The following is a 23,176-nucleotide window of genomic DNA, read 5'->3' as shown; positions in this document are numbered from 1 at the left end:
GAAGTGAAAAAAAAATTAATCTCTTACCTTCTGTACTACACTCAGGAAAGCTATCAGTGAGGGAATCCAAATAAGCTTCAACGGGACCAATCAATTCAGAACCATCATTAATTATACCACCCTAAAGAGATCAAAGTAATTATCTTTCATTGTAAATAGGATATTTAAAAAGTCATTAATAAATAAACAATAGTTATTTCAACTATGTATAAGGATTACAAAAACTATTCAGCTATTAAACTAGATTAAAATTGCTTTTAAAAAAATCAATAGGAATATCAATATTGGCTCATCAGTTATAACCAATGTACCACACTAATGCAAGATGTTCACTGGAGAAACTCTGTAAGGGAAAAGAGGGTTATGGGGAAACTACACTTTCTGCAGAATTTTTCTGTAAACCTAAACTGCTCTAAAAAAAGTCTATTATTTAAAAATTCAATAGGAATATTATCGTATTATAAAACATGACTTTTTATAAAAGTGTATTTTTTTCCTCTCTCAAAAGTACTCATTAAAAAAAATGTAAAAAAAGGGAACATCCTCCAGCTAACGGATATTATTCAGAATCATTAGTGACTGGTCGTTCTAATTAGTGATAAATGAACTCCATTAGGAAGTCATTTAATTTTGTCAAATTAAAAACCACAATATATCACATAGCACCTCCAGAAGATTTCGAAAATGACTTAAATTTGAAAACCACTTAAATACAATGTAAGCAAAACTAAGTAATTTTAAGATATTTTTATTAAAGAGACATATTTTAGTAAATACGAAACTGACTTTTCAATGTGATCATTGAATTCCATATTTAGAATCAATGTGATCATTTTAATTCTATATTTAGGTTTGCAAATTCAGGCCTCAAAGACCGCTTCTTCTTACATACAACAAGAGAATGCTATCAGGCAAGTGGTCGTGGTGTGTTTGCACTGTGTGTGGCCTTATGCACTGCTCCAATCATAAATGGGCTTATAATCCTTAAATAATTATAACTAATTAAAATAATAGCTCTTCTGCTCCTTAACATCTTTCCTTCCACCAACAGTTCTATGTCCCCCAACACTAGTTCCAGGATAGGATAGCGAAACCCAAGAGAAATACCAGACCCCTATTTCCTCTTTACATCAGCACCAAGAATTTAAAACTAATTTTACATAATCAAGTCTCCCTGCCAACTTATCTTTATGAAAGAGAAATTTGAAATGTTCATTCTCAAATTACAAAATTTTACTTCCAAGAGTGGTTAAATGAACTGAGGCTTTATAAACAATTATTCTTTAGAAACAAGAATTTGCTTTATTCTTTAAAGAATTACTTTATTCTTTATTAAAATATTCAAATCACAACTTAGATCTGAATTTTTCTCCAAAAAGAGGAATATCTATTCTAGATTAAGCCATCCTTTGAACATTCAAACCAAAATTTAAGCAAATATTCTTGAGAAACAAAGTTGACTTTCTTTACAATCTTGCTTAACAGAAAGTACCTTTCAATTACTATCTCTTCCGATACCAGGTGTGTAGCGACTTTAAGTTGGAAATGATCCCTATAAGTAACTCAAGAAGTCATTAGGACTAAAAGATTTCATACATGTAAAGTGTTTAGAAGAAAGTAAGCACTCAGAACTGTTCTATAAAACACAAGGGAAGTAGTAGGAGAATATGCCACAATTCTATTTTAAATCTCTAGTTCAAAAATATTAACCTTTGGGTGTTCCTGATTATGCAGTAAAAAGAAACTCTTATTACATAGCATCTCAAAAGTTTTTAATGAAAAGTCAATCTACAGGGGAAAGAGTTCAGGTATGATGGAATAAGTAGATCCGCAAATGTTCTCCCCTAAAGACAATCCATATTACTAGAGAAAACTGTCAAAACAACCATTTGAGAGCTCTGGAAATTGACCAAAAACATAAAGCAAATGAAGAAGTGGTTACTCATGAAAAACCACAAAACCACAGGTAGAAACTGTGGGAATATGTGGCATTCTTGCCTAGGGTTACTTCCATTTTCTATCCCAGATGGGTTACCATGGTAATTATACAAGAGTAAGGCAAAGCTTGAAAACCAGCAGATTCACTTAGAGGAAGCTGGCATGATTTTGACTGAAGCACAGAAAAAAAAAAAATCTACCCAAAGAGCGTTATCAGTAATAGAAGCGATCTCAGTGCCAAACAAATGGCAAGAACAGTGGCTCAGCAAGCATGAAGTTGCAGCAAGCAAAGGACCAGCACATTAGTCAGACATTTATCAGGGAGATCCAAAAAACACAGCAATAGGGGTTCTCAATAAGCTCTCTACCCATCCATGCAGAAGAGACCAGGGAGGGATGATCAAGCTATTTAGAAATCTCTGGCAAACCATGAGATAGTACACATGCACAGAAGAAATGGAAGAGATCCCAAAGGCAAGTAAAATTGGAGGCAAACTTAAAAACTGCTTGAACTTTGAAAACAAAGAATCATCAGCATAAGGAGAAATACATGATGAAACAAAGTGTTCAAGTACAAACCAAGACCAAATACTGGCTGACCACTAAGATATAACAAGGTTAATCCCTACTAAACTGTGTTTAAAAATGCAATAAAAATTTAAAAATTAAAAACAGCGTAAGTATTAGCAGTTACATACTACACATTAAACAGACTCCATAGATTTAGATGTGTTACTAAAAGAACTGAAAAAAACAATGGCAACAGCCTTCTGGGGAAAAAAATCAGAACTCAAGAGTTGCTATATTATCCAAAATTTCTAGTTTTCAATAAAAAAATTATGAAATATACAAAGAAATAAAAAAGTATGCACTCCACACAGAGAGAGAAAAAAGCAGTCAGCAGAACTAACTCTGAGAAGGCAAAAATGCTGGACTTAGAAGGCAAAGACTTCAAAACAGCTATTTATAAATATGTTCAAATAACTGAAAGAAATCATTATTAAAGAATTAAAGTATGGTGACCATGACTCATGAAATAGCAAATATAAGTAAATGGAAATTATAAAAAAGAACCAAATGAAGCATTATCATAGAGCCAAAAGTGGAGACAATCCAAATATCCACCAACTGAATGGATAAACAAAATGTGGTCTATTCATATTCACTTAATGAATCCAGCCATAAAAAGAAATGAAATATTGAAACATGCTACAACACAGATGAATCTTGAAAACATTAAGCTTTGTAAAAGAAGCCAGATTTAAAAAGCCACATATTATATGATTCCATTCATGTGAAATGTCCAGAACAGGCAAATCCATCAAGATGGAAAGTAGACCATCAAGATGGAAAGTAGACCAGTGGTTGCTAGGGGTTGGGGTAAGTGGGGAAGGAGTAAGTGCTAATTAATGAGTATGAGGTTTTTTTATGGAGTAATGAAAATGTTTTGGAATTAGATAGTGATAATGGTTGCATAACCTAATGAATATACTAAAAACCATAGAAGGGTACACTTTAAAATGGTGAATTTTGTTACGTTGATTAATCTCAATTAAAAAAAAAGAGAACCAGATAGAAATCTGGAGTTGAAAGGTATTGCAACAAAATTTTTTAATTTACTAGAGGAGTTCAACAACAGATTTGAGAAAGAATAATCAATGAACTTGAAGATAACAGAAACTGTCTACTGTGCAAAACAGAAACAAAAAGCAAATAATCAAGAGAACCAGAGAGAGATGTGAGATAAAATCAAATATAACAACTTATATATAATGCAAGTATCAAATGTAAGAGTGAGAAAGGAGCTAAAAAATACATTTAAAAAGATGAGGGCAGAAAACTATAATATGACCAAAAAAAACACATTAATATACAAATACAAGAAGATAAATTGAACCTCAAATAGGATAAACAGAAAGAGATCAATAACCTAGACTAACACTGTAGAAAGACAAAGGCTAAATTCTGAAAGTAATAGAAAAAGACTTATACAGTGGAACTATAGTACAATTAACAGCTGACTTCTCATAAAAAACAATGAAGGACAAAAGGCAGTGGGATGATAAATTCAAGTGCTAAAAGAAACACTATCAATCAATAATTCCATATACCTAGCAAAACTATCCTTTAAAAATGGAATCATTATTAAAGCATTAAAGTGTGGTGACTATGACTCATGAAACAGCAAATATAAATAAACAGAAATTATAAAAAAGAACCAAGTGAACAAAAACATTTCCAAAGACTGAGAGAATCTGCTGCTAGTAAGCCTGCCTTATACACATATAAAAAGAAGCAACAGGAAATCCTTCAAGCTGAAAGAAAGTAACAACTGTTGGTATTTCAAATCTACCTGAACAAATAAAGAACACCAAAAAAAGGTAAATATAAAAGATTATATAAATATGTTCTCCTCTTTTCTTCTCCTAACTTCTTAAAAGATATCAGATCATAACTCTATATTGTTGAGTTTATAATATATTTAAGGTATATACATATGATAACACAAAGGAGGGGGTAGTAAATAGAGCTTTATGGAGCAAATTTTCTATATTTTACTGGAATTAAGTTCGTACTAACCTCAAATAAAATGTCATAAAGTAAAATGCATAATTTAATCCCTAGAGCAATTTCTAAGAATATAACTTAAAAAAAAACACACGTAAAAAAGAAATTTAAATGGTACAATAAACGACATCTATTTAACACAAAAGGTAGCATAAACAAAAAACAAAAATATGAGACATAAAATAGCAAAATGGCAGACAAAAATTCAATCATATCAATAATTACTTTAAATATAAAAGGACTAAATACCCTAATCAACAACAGCCATTTTCAGTCTAGATAAATAAATAAAATCAAACTATTAGATTCAATTAACACGAAGAGACTGAAAGCAAAAGAATGTAAAGAAAGGCACCAAGCAATCAGTGACTATGAGAGACCTAGGGTGGCTACATTAAGATCATACAAAATAAGGCTTTAAGACAAACATTACTAGAGACAAAGAAAGACATTTCATAAGGCTAAGAAATTCAATTCATCAGGAAGACATATCCATTATAAAATACATGTACATGCCAACAGAGCCCCAAAATAAAGTAAAAGTTAAAGTAACTGAAAGGATAAATAGAAAATTCAGCAACTGAAGACTTCAATACCTCATTCTCAATAATTAACAGAACTAGATGGAAAATTAACAATGATACAGAAGATAAACAACACCACTAACTTGAACTGACATTTACATAAAACCCTGACAAGATACATATACCTTTCAAGCACACACAGACCATTCTCCAGGATAGATCATATGCTAGTAAATAAATCATGTCTCAATAAATTTTAAAGAACTGAAATTATACAACATATGATTTCTGACCATGACCACAAGAAAACAAAATTAGAAATCAACGATAGAAAAACTTTAGAAAATCCATGAATATTTCCATCTGAAACTAATATGATATCGTATGCCAACTGTAATTAAAAAATTAAAAATATTAAACTCAACCTTTCATTAATAAAAGAAAAAATTTATGACTATCACTATTTACAAGTAATCACATTTGTTGGTCTAAGATTAGAGTAAAAGAAAATCTATTTGTTAGTTTTAAAAAATATAAATAAAAAAATAAAGAACATATTTCTAAGTAATCAGAAAAGTCAACAGAAAAGTCACAAAAGAAGTTAGAAAATACACTGAACTGAATAAAAACGAAAACATAAATATTTATGGGACTTGAAGCTGAAGAATTGCTAAGAGGGAAATTATAGTTCTAAATGCTTATGTGAGACAAGAACCATCTCAAATCAGTAACTTAAACTTCCACTTTAAGGAATTAAAGAATTAGACAAAGAACAAAGAAAATCTGAAGCAAGCAAAAGAAAGGAAATAAAGTCTAAAGTATAAATCTATGAAATGAAACAGAAAAATAGAGAAAAACCAATGAAACCAAGTTGATCCTTTGAAAAGATAAATAAAAATATCAAAAAAAAAATCAAACTTTTAGCTACACTGACCAAGAAAAAAATAAAAATAGACAAGATACAAACTACCAAAATCATGAATGAAAAAGAGACATCAAAACCATCCCTATAAAAATTAAAAGCATTATAAGGAAATACTACAAACAATTTTATGCCAACAAATTGAATTTCGTTCAACATATAAAAAAAATTTGGCAACATATTAATTATTGAAGTTGAGTAATGAGTAATGGAGGCTCATTATACTATTCCTTCTACTCTAATGTATATTTTAAAAAATCAAATCAAATGACTATATGGTTATTTTCATGAAGTATCTACCATCAGTTTTTCTACAAAGAAAAAGTTATGGTATTATAGCACAACCTATGGACTGGCTACTCAAAAACCTCCCCCCTACATATCTTCACCCACAATCAGAACTAGAAAGCTAAGAGTCACTGCTCAGAGTTTCAGAAGCTAAGGATAGTCCTGTGACCAGTTCTGGCCAATGAGATATAAGAAGGACTATCTCTAGATAGTTAACTTTACTTTTCTTGAACTTCCCAATCTTTTCTTCCCCTTCTTTTCTCATTTCACAAAGCCTAAAAATGTGTCGTCCAGCAGGAATTCCCAGATCCAAAAGAAACAAAATAAACAGGTAACTTTCCTGTCCAAAGTCTATGATCTGATTTCTATATCCATCCCTAGACTGAATTTTTTAGCTCTTGGTATGTGTTAATTTACATGACTGTCTTTCACAATTTCTATAAAGCAATAGTCTTCTTGCTCAATGAATCTGCCTTTTTCTATAAGCATATATTCTTTGCTGCCTAGAAACAATTGTAACTAAGAACAGCGAAGGGCTAAATACTGTATCAATCTGACTTGGCCTTTGAGCCTAAAGATCTCCATTAGGTCATAAGCAGAAGCCAAATATATCATCTTGGCCTAGATTGCAGAGTAATGAAAAATTAAGCAACAAAAGTCAATCAGTAGGAATTCTATTTTTACTACAAACTCTTCTATTACTATTTCTATTAAATACTATATGTCATAAGTTTGTATTATAATATCTTTCAAAAGATCAACTTCAGTATATTAAAATAGGTCATAAAAAATAAATTCCTTTTGTAGCTCCACTAGCCTCAGGAAAATAACAAATCCCATTACTCATATACCTTGCTGGCTACATGTTCTAAGAAATTATATTTATATAAATGAGTAGATTTTTAGTTGAAGGAAAAAAATACATTTATAGCACAATCACCTAGCTTTTTTCTAGAAAGCTAAATGCAATAGGAAAATTGTGGTTGTTAAAGACAGTGATATCAACCAACAACTTGCAGATGCAGTTCAAAATAAATTTTAAAATTATTATTAAAAATGATAACTCAGAATAAAAGTATGTCAAGAAACTTAAAACACTGATCGAATGATCTCTGATAATAAAATCCGTACTAGCCCACTCTAAAATTCTATAGTGACTATTTTTGTTCTATCTGTAAACAAATTAGTATAATTATAACATTTAATATGGACTTACAGTGGTTTGTCTCACAAAAAGAAGTCTATCACTGAAAAACACCTCAAAAAGTGAAGGTAACTACTAGAGTTTCGTTATAATTAAAATTTTATTAATGTATTTCAGTTATGATGGAGTGCATCAGATGAACTTTAAATCCTTTGCATCAATTTTTTAAATCTATGAATCAAAAATCTAATTCATTTCTACACTACAAATAGAAGGCATGCCATAGACAGTTATTAAGCCTCTGTCTACTTATTTTAGTGAATAATAAAATCCAAAAGTAAACAACTTTTTGTTTAAAAAATCTTTACTACAAATTAAAAGACAAAGATATTTAATAAAGTACAAAATATTTCAGAAAGACCACCAACCTTGAAAAAATCTTCAAGTTGTTTACTGTTATAAAGAGCAGGAATGTTGGCAGAAAACTGTAGCAGATCTTCAGCACACTGTCTCCTCTCTTCAATAACAGTTTCATCAAATCGTCCTAGAATTAAATAAGAATCAACTCTGTAAGTAGAGAAGAATCAAACATGGATTTATAATAGTTTATGTTCATAGAGTAAAGAGCAGCAGCAGGCCTATCACAACACTGCCTATTTACTCTAATTATGCGATCTTCTCAAATCAAATCTTGTCTCCACAACTGGAATCAGCAGCACCCTCACCAGAAAAGAAAATCATGTTTCAAATAAAACAAGAAGCAAAGGTGTCAACTGATAAATTAATGCTGCCAACATAATCTAAGGCCTGTCAATGTAAGAAACTTACCATTTAAAAAACTGGTGATTTGAAACTGAAGTTGAAAAGAATTATATAAAAAACTCTGACGGTTTTCTATAGTAATTTAATACTGTAATTACTCATATAATTTCCCCTTTCACACTTTTTTTGATTTATAAAGGAACTGAAGAGAAAAAATTATGAGAACATCTGTATATCAATGGGTTCAAAAGCAAAAAGCTTTTAAGCCGAATTCCATGTGTAATGCTGTCAGCAGCACATATGACAGTGTGCTTGCGAGAAAAAAGAGAACACACATGGCACAAGTGAGCTCTGGTTTACCAGGTGATCGAAAGGTGCTTTTCACAGAATTTTTTAAATAACATATACAATTTGAATGCTGACAAGACATTTTCAAATATGATCATTCTTTACTACTCTCATATCAGATTACCCATTGGCATCTGACACATGCCATGTAATATACTGAATACAATATAGATATTTAAAAAACACCAACTCAAAATAGTATCATCACATATTTAAATAGTTTCAGTGGCTTGCAAAATGTTAAGAGAAAACTAAGAAACAAAAAGATTCCTAGGTATATTACCCAAAGCAAGAATTTGAAACTGAACCACTAAATATCTCAAGCTCAGTGTGTTGGATTCTTACGATGAAGTGTCTATCTCATGATAACTAGACTTGTGTTCAAATAGTAGCTCCATCATTCACTAGCTATAAAATCTTAGGCAGATTATTTCTTAATTTATAAAATGGAAAAGATGAACAATGTACTTAAGGCTCCCAGTTCCATGCCAGGCACACACTAGGTACTTAATAAATCAATCATGGTGTCTTTGAATCTTCAAGTAGTACCATCATACAGTGTCTAGCATACAGAACATGCTAATAAACTTTTGTTGACTTTATGAGTAAATAATGAAAACTTAGAAAATTTTTCTAACAAAAAAAACTGTCTTAGTGGAACATTCTATCCTAGAAGATAGTAATCTTTCACTAATAAATTGTAACAATGGGTCCATAAAGAGCCCCCTACGCTTAATGGAGATAACAGTCCTACAAAATTCCATGCATATGTCCACAGGCACAATTTTCTAGGAAAAGAGTGTATAACTTTTGTCAGCATCCCCAAAGAACTCAAGTCCCCGTACAGGTTAGCAAGGACACAGAAGTCTATTAGATCCAGGATACTACTGCCAACTGCCATCTCAATCTGTTCTCAACATATTCCTAGAAGTAAAAGATTCCCTAATTTCTAAGATACAGGCAGCCCAGGGGGGAAATCTCTTTAAGAGACAGCCAGTATATACCTTCTCCCTTCTCCCTTTCCTTCTTTCTCCTTTTCCTTTTCCAAAAAGTACTATGAAGTGGAAGCTAAAAAATGACAGAGCAACAAGGCAGGATCTTTCATTCCTGACTACTGTGGAGCTGCCCTGCCGATGCTACCTCCAGATCTTATATCATAAGTATAAAACCAACATCTGTCTGATTTTAAGCTTTTTCACAAGTAACCAAACCTAACAGAATCCATTATATCTGTTTTTCCATTAGTTCTCAGTTCATATGCAACAATCCAATTAAACCCAGTATCCCAATGACAAAGGCACATCTAAAATGACACTGCTGGCTTTTCTATCAATAATATTATCTGGAAACAAACTTCCGAGAGCCCCAACACATACAGCAAATTCTCTGGCCTGAAAACAATCTAAATTACTCAATCCTGGGGAAAATATACTAGCCAAAAAGATTAAAATGGCAGCTAAATGTCCATTATTCCTTCTTTTTCCTAAGTAAGAAATTAAGTATGCACTGGTGCTTGTGATTATCATCCAAACATATTTATACTTTAAACAAAAGAGTAAATTCCAGGGCCTATGAATTAATATTAGTAATTTTGTGGGCATCTATAATCCTAGAACAGAAACCCAGAAAATGCGCACATTATACACTATGTTTCAACCCAGAAGACCACATAGTATTGTCTTTAAATGCATAACTATTTATTGAGAACTTTTAATAAAAAGCTTCCTCATATTTGATGATACCCTTAAAAAATCTTACTTACTAGCTGAAATAAATATATACAAATTTGAGAGCTTTAATCCTATAGTGATCAATGACTCAGCCCACCTTCCTGGTAAGTTAAGACTAAAATGCTTAAGCAAGATGTGTATTACAAGAAGTGTATTAACTCCTAAACAGAATACATATGTCAAAAGCATGCCTTTGTAGTACTCCTATTGATCTTTGCATTTCCATTCCACTAAACTTAGATAAGCAGAGATGAATTAAAACATCTTTCAGAGTGGAGCACAACCAAAAATAAAGGCTTATGCATTAAAAGGTTCAATTACACTGAATCCAATCATCAGAACAAATGTGATGAAAGAACATTCTCATTTCTTTGTTCCTAAGATTTCAGAATAAAGAAAAATAGTACTGGTTAACGTAAACAAAAAAAAAAGTAGTTGGGTTTTAATGCAATAACTACTGGCCCTAATATATATAACAAAACAACCTAATTTTAAAGGTAAATTAAAAAGTAGCAATATTCAACAATCATCCTAATGGTAGATAACACCCTATTCTTTAGTTGTTAATCCTTTAATATCATCAAAACTTTCATTTGAAAGGCAGAAACAATGGGATATCATAATCAAGTGCTTCTCTTATCACTGTTTAAATTTCCAGTCACAGGGTCATTGTTTATATAACTTACAATAGAAAGTGCAAAACAATTTTTCCTGAGAAAGTCTAATGTGCAATATTATATATTATGTATATTATTTGTGTGTGCATGTATTATATACAAGCCATTCCACCGCTTCTAATTACACAATAATGGTTTGTTTATTAAAAGCTAGAGGAAGGAGGAATAAATTCAAACATTCTAACGAAGCTCGTAAATCATCGGAAATAAGTCTCTTTCTTTGATTTATAAGCTGACTTTAGGATCTTCTCTGTTTTTATTATTATTACTCCTAGAAAACAGAGCTTATAACTTTTTAAAATGCAAATGTCGATGATCAAAAATTGGTTATATGCAACTAAAAGTTATCCTTAACCAGTATGAAACTAGCCAGGAAAGCTTGATGGTGATTCTTAACTACATCAAAAATTCAGTCACAGAGTAAAATAAAGAGGCCAAAGTTCTCACCTGTGAATTCCCTCTAGTCAACAGTACCAAGAACACACCTCTAGTTAAATAAGCGGGATGTATTACACCTTTAACTAGGGAGAATATACACTATTGGGAACACTGGGGCATTTCACTAAGAAGGTGTTAGAAAGGACTTAAAGGATTTGGGCTTGTGTTGGGTGCTTTCGAGAAAGGCTCAAAGAAGTGGAGCTTTGCTTGGTTTGGATGCTGTCAGGAAGTGTAGGTATTCTATGACTATGAATTCTAATTCTAGGATTTAAAAATATCTTCCTATGAGGCAAGAAGAATGAAGAGAGGCTATGGCTGTCATTTATGAAGAAGCTGCGTCACTCATGGTAACCAGAATGTTTAATCATTTTTGTGACTTGAACAACATTCATGTTTTTGTCTGTGTTTAGACATGATCATGGAGTAATCTTGTTTTTGTCTTAATCCAAAGACACACAGTGGCCTTGTCTAATGTGTATGTTCTGTGAAACTGTTTAGGTTTAACAGAATAACACAGCCTAGCTGTGAATGCCAGGTCAGCTCTAAGAAACCCAGAGGTCGAATGGATAGGTAGTGCCAGGCCAGTTCTTTCTTAGCTATCAAGAGCTGCTAGCCCCTTTCTCACAGGAAATCTAGTACGATGAGAGATCTAACGAAAAAGAAAAAGAGAAAAAAAAAATCTGATCATAAGAAAACAATCAGATCTAGAGTGTGAAACCTACAAAACTGACTTATACTCTTTACAATGTCAATGTCATAAAAGAAAAAAATGCATGAGAAATGCTCTACATTAAAGAAACAAACCTAGGGCCTGATTCTGGATCCAAAAAAAACTAAAAAGAATATTTTTAGGACAACTGGGGCAATCTGAATATGGACTACATAATTGATCATTTTATTGTATCAACATTAAATTTCTTCAGTGTGATACGGTATTGTGGTTATAGGGAAAATATGGGAAAAAGGGGGTGAAATGTCACAATATCTGTAACTTATTCTCAAATGGTTCAAGAAAAAAATTAGACACACACAGAGTTACAGACAAATGTGGTAAATCGTGAATCAGTAAACTTGGGCAACCGTTATGTAAGTGTTCACCATACTATTCTTGTGAGGTTTTTTCCTATAAATTGGATAATTCTGCAAATTTAAAAAAATTGGAGAAAAATAAGTTAGATGCTATATTGGTGAGATATAGAACTGAAGGAAACAACTAACTCAGCCTAAAGGAAACACAGAAAACTTCCTAGGAGACATCTAAAAAAATCTGTGAGAGGCTAACCAGAAATCTCACAGAGGAGCAGTGCAACACTAAAGAAGGAAACACAAGGGTGTATGGTAAACTGAGCAACAGATGATAGCTTACAATAGATGATGACATGCGTGGAGCACTAAACATACTACAGATTAAATTCTCAGAACAGGACGGTATTATTCCTATCTTACCAATAAGAAAAAGGACTCATATTAATTTGTACAAGATCACACCACTGGTAAATAGTGGATAGAAGATTTGGGCCTAAATCCATCTAATTACTAAAGTCATGTTCTTTTTACTGTAACACTTTTTACTGTAACTACATATCTGATGATTCAGCAAATTACAAAAGGACTCTCTTTTGCTGCTGAGGCTAACGTACTAAAAATGTGAGAGTAGCTAAAAAAACAGATGACTAACCAACAATTCCCCTGACACAACCACAGCTGCTGCCTGCAGGGTTCACTGCAGTTATCAAGTATTACAAATGGACTGTACCATTTACTGAGAGTGATAAATTGCTTACTTATTAAGATTAATAAAAAACTTTCACTCTTTAATATATAAGGATGTGAAGAAAAGTTGGAGATAATCCATTAGCAACAGACAATAATAGCTAAGAACCAATTTAGAAGCAATTCCCTTTCATCCAGTGACAAGCTTATTGTTTATGAAGCCAGGCTGTTTATCTTCCAACACTCAATTTAAAGATATATGTGCACAGCTAAATTCCACAGTGCCGAAGGTTTAAGGTAAAAGGTAAAAATATCCCACCTCCCACGCCCTTAGAGATTTCACGCATTATACAAATGTGTGTGGGTACGTCTTCACACAAATCTATTTTAAACATAGATGGGATCTTACTAAACATAGTGCTATCCAATATTTGTTTCCTGTTTCTGAAAAATATATCTTGGATACCTTTCCATGCCGGTAGATCTCAAAAAGCTGAAGAAGTCTATTAATCGGCCAAATTATGGTGCATCCATACTATCACATATTGAGAAATTTCGGTTTAAGTTTTCTTCTATTGAAAATGCTGCAAGGAACACCCAGGTGTATGTACATATGTGTGTGTACATATTTGTGTGGCTGTGTATGTATGTGTGCTCTCACATGTGGTCCACAGACTGCTGAGGGTCCCCTAAGGGCCTTTCAAGATATCAACAAGGTCAAAATCATTTTCATAATCCTAAGACAGTAGTTGCATTGTTCACCACATTGACATTTGCACTGATAATCTAAAAGCAACGGGAGTAAAACGGCTGACCTTAGCATGAATCAAGACTAAACTATACTTATTAGTAATCGTCATATTCCTTACTGCCACTCATTTGCATTAAAGTTTTAAATGCCACTTTCAGTTAAGAATGTCCTTGATGAAACAGAAAATTTATTAATTTTGTTTATTAAATCTCAACGCTTGAGATCATTTCTTTTTAAAAATATGCAGAAAAAAACAAATATTCAGACTTGGATAGCTGGCAGATATTTTCTCAAAAATAAAGTAAATCTGACACTTCAAGGAAAACTACCAATAGCATTGGTTTCAGTGATGAAATTCAAACTGTCAAGTCACCATGAACTTAAGAGCTCCCCAATACTTAAAAAATTTCCTTTAGAGATCTGTAATATTAACTATTTTTTGATACTGTATAATGAAATGGGTCAACATTTCCAAGAAACATATATATTTTAAAAATCAAAAAAATTCCAAACTATAATAATTCAACATCATCTTTCCTTATGATCCAACAGTTTTTTTCATTTGTTTGATTGGCTGGAGTTGGGAGTTGTTGTCGCGTTGCTGTTTCATGGAAGGGAAAAAGAAATGCATTCTGAGTTAGTGAAACTACCAAGAACATGAAAAACAACTTCAGGTGCTTGTTGCATGACAGGAATTATCTTAATAAAGGGGCTTCTGACTTTATTTATAGCACAGTATTTCGGGGATTAGCATATATGCATAACTGGTTAATTGTGAATTTTAAAATCACAAATTCAAAATAATTACATACCAAACACTTTTCCTTTGGCAAATGGAGGAAACAATTCTGAATGTCGGAATAAGTTTTTGTGAATTTGCCATAGTTCTTTGTGTAGTTTCTTAAAGTCGCTGTATCTCTTCCATACGATTATCTGAAGAGAGAAGAAAATTAAATGTGCATCTCACAGTGAAACTATTTAGGTTCGGATAGCTGAACAACATATAATCTTTTCATTTAAGTGCTCAAAATTGCCAAGCAAAGGTAAACAAATATTGCTTCTAACCAATGTGGTAACTGTCTGAAATTAATAATATTTGCTTTAAAAATATAAAACAGTTATTCTTCCTCCAAATATTCCATTTTGGTCTTTAAACAAGTACTGTTTTCTTCATACTAGAAAAATATTCACTCTAATACAAAGAAGGTCTATACTACATAAAACGTTACTTAACCTCTTCGAAAGCCAATTACTATTGGCCTAGAAATGAGCTGGATGTCAAAATACATATTCTATTGCAAAAACAGCATGTTCATAAACAAAAAATAATCTAGACCATTTTTCAAAATGAAGTACATACTCAACATTTGCCTAAAAGGATAAAGTAAATAACAATGAAGAAGAAATGGCCTTATAGCAACTAATTAACATAAACTTTATTACATAAATCTCAATTTAAAGTAGTAATAAGATTTCTGGAGGTAAGGTGACTCTTGATCATAAAACCATTAAAAGTAGTATATTTTAAAAAACAAATTAAAAGTTTACCTTCATTAGTATGAATTACCATTTAAACACACTGAGATTAAACTAGAAAAAAATCTTTATAAAGAAAAAGGATGTGACACATGGCCTTGATATCACTGATTCATCGTCCTTCAGTCTCCACTAAAGAGAATAAAAGTGAGTTTTAAATTCTGTCACCTGGTATACTGACTGGGGCCTTTGCTTCTAAAAACCTCGCTTATCTCAGTTCTAACAAACTCACTATGAGAGTGCAATGTTAATAAGCAAAGCTCAAGCCAAGCAGGTTGCCACATGTGATTTAGGCTCAACAACAAAAATAGTCATCAAAACAAATATTTTCATGGCCCTCCTTTGTGCTAGGCACTGCGTTGGCACAAAGGATGAAGAAATGAGAAACATAATTCCTGCCTTTGAAGAGTTCCCAGTCCAGTCAGGAAGAATAAGCCAACACGATAATTACATCCCAAGACAGCGGCATGGTAAATGCTAGAAGGGCAGCCTATGGATGTTAAAGAAAAAGCACCTAAACCAGCCTTGGGGTCTAAGAAGACTTTACAGAAAGTTTTATCTTAGGTGAGTAGCCTGAAGGGAAATAGTGATTAGAACAACAAAAATAGAGAGAGAAGGGGTTGTTGATGAAGTTTTTAATAGGAGAGCAAGATGCCAAATAAATAATTACTAGAATTATGGCTTTTGCAACTGGATAAATGGTGATGCTATTCTCTAAGATGAAAAGCCAAGGGAGAAGGAGCTGTTCTGAGATAAGAACAAAGTTCGATTTTAGACATATTTGCTTTAGTGTTTGTGAGGCATCTAACTGGAAATGTCCAATAGGAAAGATGGGTTTGGGGTTCAAGAGCGAGAACCAAGCAAGATGTATTAATGTCAGAGTCATCAGCAGAGAGGTGGTAATCAATCACTCAGGAAAGGTTTCTCAGTATTTGATGAGGAGCCTAACAACAGAATGATGGGAAACCATAACATGGAGGGGCCAGCCAGAGGTAAGGAAGAGAAAATCAAGGGCAGAGTAAGTGTTAAGCAGCTTGGCTGTGCCATGAGACAGGCCACCTGGACAGAAGAGATTGTATTTTTAAATGACGTAAATGAAACAAGTGCTGATAGCAAAACACCAGTAATTCCAGTAAAAGACAAAGAGAAATTGAGAGCCAAACCAAACACTTGAAAAGTACAGGTCCTCAGCATAGTAAAATTATGGTGATTTTAATTTTCATATTTTGTACTTCTCTATAGTTCCTAATTTTAATTCATGAATGTAATTCTGTCATGGGGGAAAAAATGTTAGTTTTGTATTTTTAAAATAGATCAAATTATAGTAGCATTACATTACCAAGGGCTTAAAGGGAAACTAGGTGATAGACTTATGCCATCTTTAAAGCCATTATGAACTAGACATAAGAGCTATTCAAAGGACTGTAGCTCATGGAAACAAAGAACTCTGCAGATAAAATTTATATTCTAGTTGGGGTCATTTTAAAATAAAGGCAGAGGAACTTAAGGGGCAAAAGTTAACAATGTAATTGCAATAATGATAGTAACACCATAGTACATAAACCAGTGGATAGTTTGTCAGGTAAGAATGAGAACTCCCCAACCCAATGTGAGCACCTGTGTTTAACCATGCTCTAATTTATTCACTCACATATTCCTTATTCTCAGCTCTAGAAATACAGAACTGAAATATCTGAGAGCAAATATAAACCCTCAAGAAATATGGGAAACCAAAGCATTACAAAATGTCACTATCCACTGCCTCCTTTCTTCTTACTCCTTCTAAGCTTGAACATTTCTAGAAATCTTCAAAATGGAAAAGTGAACAGAAGCAAACATCCTTTACATCAGCAATTATTCGTGTTTACAATTGGACTACACAAAGTACCAAAAGATACATGCAAAAATCATTTTCTCTAATAATCAATTTTTTCCTATTGCTATTGCTCTATTGAACCAACTCTACAGAAATTTCTTATTCATTAAAGTTATCTGAATAAAATTCCTCAATTAAATATTAATTCAGTGACAATCATAGACTACAAATTTAATAAGTGCTTCGTTTTCATTAAAAACATTCCCTTAAGTATTTACATTAAAAAAAATTTTTTTCTTTTAAGATAATTTTATTTAATGATACCAAAAACCTTTAGATCTCTTGTATTTCATAAAACCACTCCATTGTCTTTTTTACTCTCCTATAGTACTTAAATCTTGCTTGATCGTCTTTTTTGCAACAAACATCATACCATACTATTTGCTTACGGATTTCCTTTCCCCCTTTCAAGAGCCTTTGACACATTTCTGATGCCAATGAGGTTTACTACCTATGGAGAAACAATACCTTGACAGATTCGCCCATGCTGCTCTTAATAAATAAAAATTTAGAGGAATTTTTAAAAGATAAAAAAAGGTACCTGGATAATTTTAAATTTTTTACTCCATGTGAGTATTTCAACATTCTTAGGAAGAAAACACTGCTGTCTGGTAGCATGTGCCAAGGCATATGAAGAAAAGAAAACAGCAACATTTTATAAGGAATACCTATTATTGGCCCTGTATTTGGTTAGACTAACTGTGCATCTACTAATCCTCAACAGCCCTTGTGAAGCCTGACTACATTCTAAAACAATAACTAAATGTATCAGTGAACAGAAAGAGAAAGTGAAAGAAAATGGAAACAAATTCTAGGGGGTGAATTCCTCTCCTAAATGAGAATTCCAATGTTTAAGGAAATATATGTAAAAATAAAAAGTGCTATTATAATTTCAAGGTTATTCTATATTTTAAGAAGCTAGTTAACAGAAGACATTATTTTTCAATTTTATAGCATTTCTAACAAAGGACCATGCAATCATCTAACTAAAGGACACTTACAAGAGTTTTCTGATGAATGGTTCACCAACAGTTGTTATTATAAAAGAGATTTCCCCAAAAAATGATTAAGGAAATGGCAGAAAGTATGTTCATGGGTAGGTTGATTCAGGATTCTCCCTGGAAAAGGGGAACATCAAGCTACAAACTACAGCACAGCAATCAATGTATTCAAAAGAAATACAACCCATTTTCAATTTTAACAGAGTTGTAAATTTGCAAAAGCAGAATAGCCTGGTATTGACTATGAATTCAACATTCTAAAGAGTTCTAAATTCTAAAGAATAGTTCACACTAATCAAGTTGACACTTAAGTAAAGAGAGTATTTTAATCAATGGTGCAAACAATTTCACCGCCATTCTAGGAGACAGAGATATATATATCCTTTCCTTCCAAAATAACAATATTACAATATTCTCATCAGAGCTATGGGGGATGGGGTGAGGGGAGTAAGACATCTTAAAACCCTAAGGAAAAATAATATGAAATCTTTTTAAAATATGCCTTTCATTGAACTATTTTTAACCATAAGACAAAAACAAATTTCAGACCAGGTATGGTAAGAAATGGTAATGTATAAAAGTTGAAATAAATAAACCTGATGTCACATATTCAAACCAACCAGTACCAAACAAGCAACTTAAATATATAAATCAAGCCAGATTTGTCAATAAGGAGTAGTAATGGGGCTTGTGGCTAAAAAGAAAGTACATACTCCACTAAAGACATTAAAATTAAATTGGAAAAAAAAAAAAAAACCATTGTTGCAGAATCAAGGCTGCTAATTTGCAATGCCTGTTTTAAACACTTTAGTAAGAAAAAAAAAAGTCCTCAACATATATCCTTCTAATCTTAGTGCAAATGAGATCAGGGTAATCACTTTGCAAGGTATATAAATGTCTAATCAGTATGTTGTACACCTGAAACTAATATGATATTGTATGTCAACAGTAATTGGAAAATAAATTAATTTTTTAAAAAATAAATAAGAAAATGAACAAATACTAAAATGACAGTAAATCAAAAAACATTAAAAGAAGCTCCTCAGTGAGGATTCCTAAAGGTATGTAATGAGCACAAAGTAATTACAAACAGAGAATTCCACAGTTTTAAGCAAAAACATAACAAGCTGGTATCATTAGAGAGGGGAAAACTCTGCAAAAGAACTTATTACAAAATTTTAAAAAGAAACATCTACACCCAAAGCAGTTTTCCAAGATGTCAACAGTCAACTCAATATAAAAATGGAAGTAGACAGAAACCCATTTATTATTATAATCTTTTAAATTAATATTACTTATCAAATACTTTGCATTTTTTATTAACGAGGCATCAAACAGGTAAATAAGGGCCCTTAACTAATACTGAAATCTTATTATGAGGGCCACTTATCAGAAAAAGTACCATGTTATTAACAGCATTATAAGTCCTGAAGTTATTTACATAACTTAACACTTACTAAAATTTAACACATACTTAATAGGTCTGAGTAACTTCTCAAATTCTTATTTAACACCTACTAAAACTTAACTAGTAATTAACAGGTCTGAAATAGGACACTTCAACTACTGTTTTGTGAGCTGAAAACATTATCCACACAAACATACAAATACAGACTGACGTACAAATAATTCATTTTAACAATAAAGTAGTTAACTAAATTTTTGTCAAATATATAAAATAAAACTCATATGGATAAACATGTTACCTCCTGGACATCCTCTGGATTTCTTCGTGAAACAACCTAAAACAAAACATACACAGAAATATCTAATTATCAAAATTTAAGATTTCACATTTGTAGAATTACTTTCGACAGTATTTTTATTTTAAAAAAATCTATTTGCTTAAAGGAAAAGAAATAACCCTATTATATCACTTACATGGAACTCAGCTATATAGTAACTTCACTATCTGAAACACCCTAAAAAATTAAGCATAAAGGCAGAGCTGAAATAAAATCCACATTCTAAAGTTCCCATATCACAGCCACAAAAGAATGCCTCAGGCCTTCACACTTACGTGACATAATTCTACCAAACTTGTCTACTCCCCTTCCCAGCCTCCATATAAATTAGAAGCACAAAAAGCAGCTGCATCTGGATAAAGTATGCAAGGGACTGCTCCACATTATTTCTTCTAACTGGATATGAATCTACAATTAGCTCAATAAAAATTTCAGTAAAAAAAAAGCAGCCACAATGTTCAGACACATAAATATCTGTGAGAAGAAATCACTGAATACCTAATATATACCTATATTCTCTGAGCAAAGAGGAGAGAGGGTTCTTTCAGACTTCTCTAATTCCAAAAGCAAAAAAATCTAACACCAAAATAAATAAATAAACAAACAAACAAATTAATTAATTGATTGACTGATTTTTAAAAATCTAACACCATTTAGAAAGATTTTCTCACATAACTTTTGAAAAAAAAGAAGGCTGGGTTCTTAAATGGCATTGTACAGTAGGAAAATCTCACATTATATACAAAATATCATCTATATAAATGTAAAATTCATGAACATAATGCTACAATATGCATTTTGCAAAAAAAAAAAAAACGATACATCAAACACATGGTTGCCTACGGGTGAAAGAAAAATTCTTTGATAACTAGTGACAACAGCATGAACCAGGGATTACGATCAACTACTCCTGAGGTCTAAAACAAAAACAAAAAAAAACTACCATTTAAAGTCTGACATACCTGGGTTCAAATTACAGTTCTTCTACTGACAGGCTTGATCCCCTCTATAAAATGGGGATAATACTCCCTGCTTAACTTGGCTGTTGTGGACATCAAAAAAGAATACAGCACGAACTCCATGATTAAAAAGTTAGCTCCCTCACTCCCTTACTAGAGGATTTAACTATCTTGAAAGGTCTCACTTAAGAATTCCAGACAGGAAAGGTTTCCATTTTCTTGCCACTCTATTCTCCAACTAGATATATAAATTTGGTAAAATCTCTTACAATTTTCAATAATTTAGAACAGTGCTGTCCAACAGAATTTTCTCTGACAATGGAAAGAAATGTTCCTATCTGCACTGTCCATACGTGTGTGTGTGTGTGGCTACTGAGACAAAAACAGAATTTTTATTTTATTTCACTTAACTAAAAATAGTCACATATGGCTAATAGCTACCGTATTAGAAAACACGGATTTAGAATAAAAGGCAAGAATAGGTAACTAACAACCATACAGTACTCAAATATTGGATTTTAGCTATTACTTTCAATTACCACACACCTCATCCCCATCGCACCACACACACACACACACACCTTTCTCAATTATAGTATTTCACATAATAAAATAATTTTGCCTTATAAATTTTTCTTGCATTTTTATAAAATAAGCTAATGAGAAGAAAGTCGGGGATATCAATTCACTAATAATCCACCCACCAAAAACAGTCAACATAGGATCACTGGCGAAAAGGTTTATTCAGGCAGGTGACATGACACTGAATGCTCGCTGCCCAGACCATGGTAGCAAACTGCATTCCAGAAGCAGTCAAGAACACAGTTTAATGATTTAAGACTTTTAATGTTTTCATGATACTAAGATACTTATGGTTATTACAGGAAATACAGAAAATAAAAGTTTAAGGAGTTTTAAACCACCTAGGTGAAGGTCTTTAATTTTAAGCTTACAAGAGGCACTTTTCTTCACCCTCAAATATTTCTCAAGTGAAGGGAAGAAAATTCACTTATGTAGAGTTCAGAAAATTAAATTGAGAGCTGTTTGCTGAGTATTAACTATCCCTTTCCCCAACAGCATAAACAAAGCTTAGTGAAAATCAAGTCTGGAAAGTTCAGGGCTATACTTTCCTGATTCTCCTTTCTTTTTCCCCTTTGGTTCTTCTGCTTCTCTTTTCTTGGTTCCTCTTCCTCCTTCTACCCCCCAGCACTCTGTGAGCACTCCAAGAATCAGTCCTAGACTTGTTTCTTAGCTTCTTTTTTATTATTGAGAGAAAGTCTCTACCTGTGCTAATACCGTTCAAGGCACTGTGCTAGGCATGGGGGGAAAAAACCTTGTCTTAATACATTTACATTTGCAAAGCATTTTATATCAATGATTCATTTTATTCTTTCAACAACTTATGAATTGGGCAGGAGTGGTTATTATGAGTGTCCCTTTTACAGACAAGACCCAGAGATTTGTATAACGCCACAAGGCTATTCACCTTTAGATATGAAATTAGAACTGAGATTTTCTGACTCCTGATCTAATGCTCTTCACTGTACTCTGCCTCCCTCCATTTATCTGTGATATTTTCAACAATAATTAAGTTTATTTACTTCCACAAAACCTTGTCACCATTAGGTTTTATTTATTCTTTCAAACCCAAATATCAATAACTTTTAATACTATATTAGCAATTATTTCAAGAAGTAGTATCAATTCTAATAAAAAATACTTAAATTCACTCTGATATAGATTGCTGGCATTTAGTAATTTTTTTCTGGGTGAATTTCAGTATTTTGTCATAAAATTCAGCCAATAAATTCCACAAAAGTTGGAATTTAAAGCAGTGGTATCTTTCATTTAAAGTTTATAAATTTCTATAGCTCAGTAAGTACTACATATATATATATGTGTATATATATATGTATCTCTCTCTCTATATATATATATATATATATATTCTCTCTCTCTCTCTCTCTCTCTCTCTATATATATATATATAGAGAGAGAGAGAGAGATGCATATATATATATATATATATATAACATATATATATATATATGCTAATCTGGAATAGCAATACTTATACCAGACAAAACAGACTTATATATATATATATATATATATATATATATAGAGAGAGAGAGAGAGAGAGAATATTCTATTGCCAAGTCATCTTGAAAATTACCCTAAAGCAGTGCTTCACAAACCATGCCATATGGGATATCATTATTCTTTAAAATCAGTGATCTCAAAGAAAAGGATTAA

At 32.2% G+C, this 23,176-nt stretch overlaps 1 protein-coding gene across 13 annotated transcripts in view; it reads right to left on the bottom strand.

Moving 5' to 3' along the window:
• The window catches only part of RPS6KC1 (ribosomal protein S6 kinase C1), a 221,827-nt gene that overhangs the window by 186,855 nt on the left and 11,796 nt on the right, over positions 1 to 23,176 (bottom strand). For 9 of the 13 annotated variants that reach the window (XM_039881164.1, XM_039881168.1, XM_039881169.1 and 6 more), the window contains exons 2-5: positions 19,923 to 19,958; positions 14,616 to 14,736; positions 7,813 to 7,928; positions 28 to 121 (exon numbers count right to left, since the gene is read on the bottom strand). In XM_039881164.1, coding sequence (XP_039737098.1) covers positions 28 to 121; positions 7,813 to 7,928; positions 14,616 to 14,736; positions 19,923 to 19,958 — 367 coding nt within the window. Of the gene's footprint in view, positions 1 to 27; positions 122 to 7,812; positions 7,929 to 14,615; positions 14,737 to 17,756; positions 17,781 to 18,216; positions 18,334 to 19,922; positions 19,959 to 23,176 lie in introns of those variants that run through there. The other 4 variants (XM_039881173.1, XM_039881174.1, XM_039881175.1 and 1 more) reach the window with 3 other exon arrangements.

The sequence above is a fragment of the Pteropus medius genome, unplaced genomic scaffold (assembly GCF_902729225.1).
Source record: "Pteropus medius unplaced genomic scaffold, Ma_sr-lr_union100, whole genome shotgun sequence".
NCBI classification, from domain to species: Eukaryota; Metazoa; Chordata; class Mammalia; order Chiroptera; family Pteropodidae; genus Pteropus; species Pteropus medius.
This window is presented reverse-complemented; position numbering and strand designations above follow the sequence as displayed.